The following is a 4,149-nucleotide window of genomic DNA, read 5'->3' as shown; positions in this document are numbered from 1 at the left end:
ACACCTCCAATTTTATGACGGATCCGAGCTCGGCATCCTTCCTCTCTTCCCTGCCCTTTCGGTATTCTTAAACGTTCAAACGATTTCAGGAACGTTTTTATTCTACTCAAAGCTGGTGCCGGAGACCAAGGAGAGAACCCTAGAAGAAATACAAGCATCAATTGCCCATTTCGTTTAAATATCAGTAGAATTTCTAGTCATTTGAACGTGCCATTTTGTCGATAATGTCGATCATGTATTGATAACAGATACTCGAAAAAAAATATGACTCGTTATCAAAAGTACGCCTTTTTCTCTTCAAAACTATACACAAAACTTCCTTTTGTATGACGACAGAAAATCGAAAATCTATATACTGTGCCCCTCTTCATCAGCCTTGCACTGCAAGGACCTGCAAGTGATCTAAAAATACTTGCAAGCTCAGATCATCAGTGAAAATAATATCTGAGCCGTCGGTGTATGTTGAATTCTGAGTAACAGATGGATTCAACTTTGCAAGAAGAAACCTTGCCTGGCTACCATGCTGGTCACATTTAATAAACTTTGGTGCAGGAACTCGGTCAGCCATCAACTGCTCTGCATCAATTTCCGGGGCTTCCAACAGTTTCCTCAAATTCTCATGGTTTGGGTCCTTGTCATACCCAAGCTTCCTCCACTGAGAAACTTTGGACCCGTAATGAATAACCACGTGAAAATATGAGTCAAAGAGCAAGATAACATCTGGAGAGATGGAGCGGACATCTAGGAGGACTGGAACGGGTGGACCATCAAAGGAGTATTGGAAAAGCGTGGGTTGGATCATGATAAGAGAACCCACCACCCCCTCGCGATTCAGCATCAGCCGGAAGAAAGCAGTCTCATCAGGACTACTGTTGAAGACATCAATAAACTGCGACCTCCTCAAGTAATACATGAACTGAGGAAAGAGGGAGAAGTTGGATGACAAGCGGAAGGAAGTTGGATCTTCCTCTGCATAGTCTCCAAACTTGGAAGCAAAGCGGATCAATGTGTCATCCAGCCATCTGATAACATCTCGAGCGAAACAATTCTCAGCTCGGTGAATAGCAAGCCTGGCCATCACTGAAGCTGCTGCCTCTTGATCAAACCCAGCAGCAATTTCTGGTGAACGGCCTCCAACCCATCTTCTTGCTGCAGTTGTTACCCTTTTCCGGATTCTCATGTTCCCATGACGGTATCGTGTTATGAACTGTATCAAAAATGCCGACCCAGGTTGAACTTTCTGCTCATCATTCAGTTGGAATAAAAAAGCAATGCATGTTTTATTGGTGATTGTACCCAACTTCCACATATAGGTACCACCCTCCCCAATCTCACTGCTACTCACTAAATCGTTGACTTCACGAAGAGATACACAAGGACCTAGGGCTCCACAGATTTTAATATCTTTAGTGGTCACTATCTCAATAGTTGCATCAAAATACATCTTCAAATATCCCCCTTCATCACGAGTAAAAATGTGGCTCAGACATTTTCTGAATTGATTTGAAGCAAATGACTCACCTAGCAACATGAAACCACCTGACTTCTCAACAGGGACCTTCAGCTCTGCAGTTCCAGTTTGATCAAGAGAACAAGCAAACATATCGAGAACAATAGATGCATCACTTAACCTCTGCGACACTTGCCTATAAAAGCTGGAAGATCTACTATAGTAAGGGGTATGACCACTGATGAGGTCTCGGTGAGTTCTGATGGACTTGCTAAGATCTGAATCGACGATTATTCCTGGGCCCAAAGTTGCAGGTCCAGATGTGAATACCATGATCCTGGAACCCGTGCTCCCTGAACATCCTTCCAGAAGTCCAAGTGCAGCTACTATTGCTGCTCCTGTACACCTTCGCGGGCGATGACCGGACTTGACTTGAAGTGAACAATGGATCTCTTCAATTGCAGTTGTGATGTTGAACTCACATTCAGAAACAGGTAGCAAAAAGCCCTGCTTTTGATTAACTGACATCTTTCCGAGTTGCTGATGCTTTGTTCGCTTAATGCCCAGAAATCGTTGGATCTATAAGTTAAAAAAAAAAAAAATGTAAAGCATTAAATTCCGGTACAGGATGAGTTAAAATTTAAATGCATTCACTGAGAAAACTCAGAAATTCGAATCAACGTACGGAACATTCTCTAAGGAATGAGAAGCGCAAAAGTTATACAGATCAATCGGCAACGAAAAATCTGGACCTGAGTTAGTATACTTGCTTGCTTTCAACCTCTGAGCAAACTAAGAGGCTAATACTTAAAGGGGGAGAGCATTTCTAGTGTCTAGAAGACCCGAAAAGCACTGAGATTTCTTCAAATATCAAAATGGATGAAGTCATAAAACTACTACTTCAGAGTTCAGACTATCAAATTCAAATGGACTGCTTCAAAATATAAACTCCAAATTGATTGTCTTCTAAACTTCCTAAAGCAACTCGTTCATAACCAAGAATTTACTAATAAGTAAAAACATGAAAAATGTTACACTTTCCTACTTCAACACACCAAAATACAGCAAATTTAAACTCAAAGATTGTAAATTTACAAAAAAAATATAACACAATTCTACTTCATAACCAAGAAAGCCAATTTATAAACACGAAAAATGTAACACATACTTCGACACGCAAAAATTTAAACTTCAAATGGTTAAACTTCTCCTAAACTACCCAAAGAAACTCATTGATATAAAAAATAGTTGCTAATAAGTAAAAAACACGAAAAAGGCAACATCTTTCACTTCAACACACCAAAAATTATGGCAAACAATGAAGAAAACCAGCTACCTGAAGCAATGACAGCTCCCTTTCGCCGTGAAACACCACGGCCCTCGAGCACTCGGAAAACCCGAGATCATGAACCCGAACCATCGAATCAAACGTGACCAGACCCACCAAAGCAGTCTCCGGAAGCTTTTCCACAACAAGCAAGAGCTCATTTTTCAGAACCCCAAGCTCGTCCACAGGCGTGCAAGCGTCTACAACGAACACGAACGCCGGCCTCACCCCTCTCGAATCCCCATCCGACACCGAGGCCGCCGACGACGAATCCATAGACGACAAGGACGACGATGACGACAAACCATTTGCCCAATTCAGGGAATTCGAGCCGGAACTGGGAATTCCGTGGGCGGTTTTGGCGTACTCAACGGCGCTGTAAGTCGGGAAAAGCTCGGCTGGGAGGTTGGTGTCGCCGATGTTGGAGTAAGAGTGAGGGAAGGAGTTCTTGTGGTGGCAGAAGGAGCAGAACCAGATGCGAGAAGGGTATTCGACGCGGGCGTAGGGGTTCAAAACGGCGCCACATCGGAGGCATGTGACGGGGTCGTAGGGGAGTATCGGGAGCTCGGCCTGCTGCATCAGCGGAGTGCACATGATGCTGAGAGGGATGACGAGGGCGGCGCTCTCGGATTTTGACGGCGGCCATGAATTCCAGGACCATCGGAGGCCCTCGATCGCCTCCAGTTCCACGAAATCCATGGCGGAGGTTCGATCAGTGTTCGGTAAAGTTTGAGTCTTTCTGTTTCATCGGCTTGAATTAGCCGTGGGTGTGAAGAGACGAGGCGCAGAGATAGAGAGTGTTTCGTTCAAAGTATCACGTGCTTGTCACGTGACGATAAAAGGACTACATACAGACATTACATGGAGTACAGAGTGGGGAGTGGAACAGAAGGATAACTGCATTTTGAGGGTTTATAAACTTTATAGTGATTTTGAAAATAACAGCGTATCACTTGGGAAGCGATTTCCACGCACCGTTTTTAATTTCTAAAAGTTTATTTGAAAGTGTTTTTAAAATGACTGAAAACGCATTTGATTAAATGTTTTTTAAAACCAATTATTTATAAAACGCAAGTGAATTTTGGAAAAACACTTAAAGTGCTTTCTTCTTCCGGGAATGATGAAAATCCAATGCTGATGTCTTGTACTTCTTATCTCTTACAGGTACCTTCAGCAGGAACATGCTTAGGTTGCCTCCTCGTCGGGTTGTCATTCTCGTTGCAGGTTTCCCTTTGAACAAAATCTAATCCACTTTCAGTTTCTTATTATCTTTTGTAAATTGTCTTGAAAGAATGAAGTCTACCATGTGTGGAACCTTCAACAGTGAAAGCAGATTACTCCCATTGTGGCACTTGTCGGCGTTTTGGTAAAT

At 42.9% G+C, this 4,149-nt stretch overlaps 1 protein-coding gene across 1 annotated transcript; it reads right to left on the bottom strand.

Moving 5' to 3' along the window:
* Positions 1-213: 213 nt before the first annotated feature.
* On the bottom strand, positions 214-3,558 carry LOC137723469 (protein transport protein SEC23 G). The gene is made up of 2 exons (XM_068462664.2): positions 2,787-3,558; positions 214-2,029 (listed from the first exon to the last, which is right to left on the bottom strand). The coding sequence occupies exons 1-2, from the start codon at positions 3,474-3,476 to the stop codon at positions 371-373; spliced, it is 2,349 nt and encodes a 782-aa protein (XP_068318765.1). The 5' UTR covers positions 3,477-3,558; the 3' UTR covers positions 214-370.
* Positions 3,559-4,149: the final 591 nt, after the last annotated feature.

Source organism: Pyrus communis, chromosome 4 (genome assembly GCF_041283825.1).
Source record: "Pyrus communis isolate YQ-2024b chromosome 4, ASM4128382v1, whole genome shotgun sequence".
NCBI classification, from domain to species: Eukaryota; Viridiplantae; Streptophyta; class Magnoliopsida; order Rosales; family Rosaceae; genus Pyrus; species Pyrus communis.
Note: the sequence above shows the minus strand (reverse complement) of the source record. Positions and strands in the feature narration are given on the sequence as shown.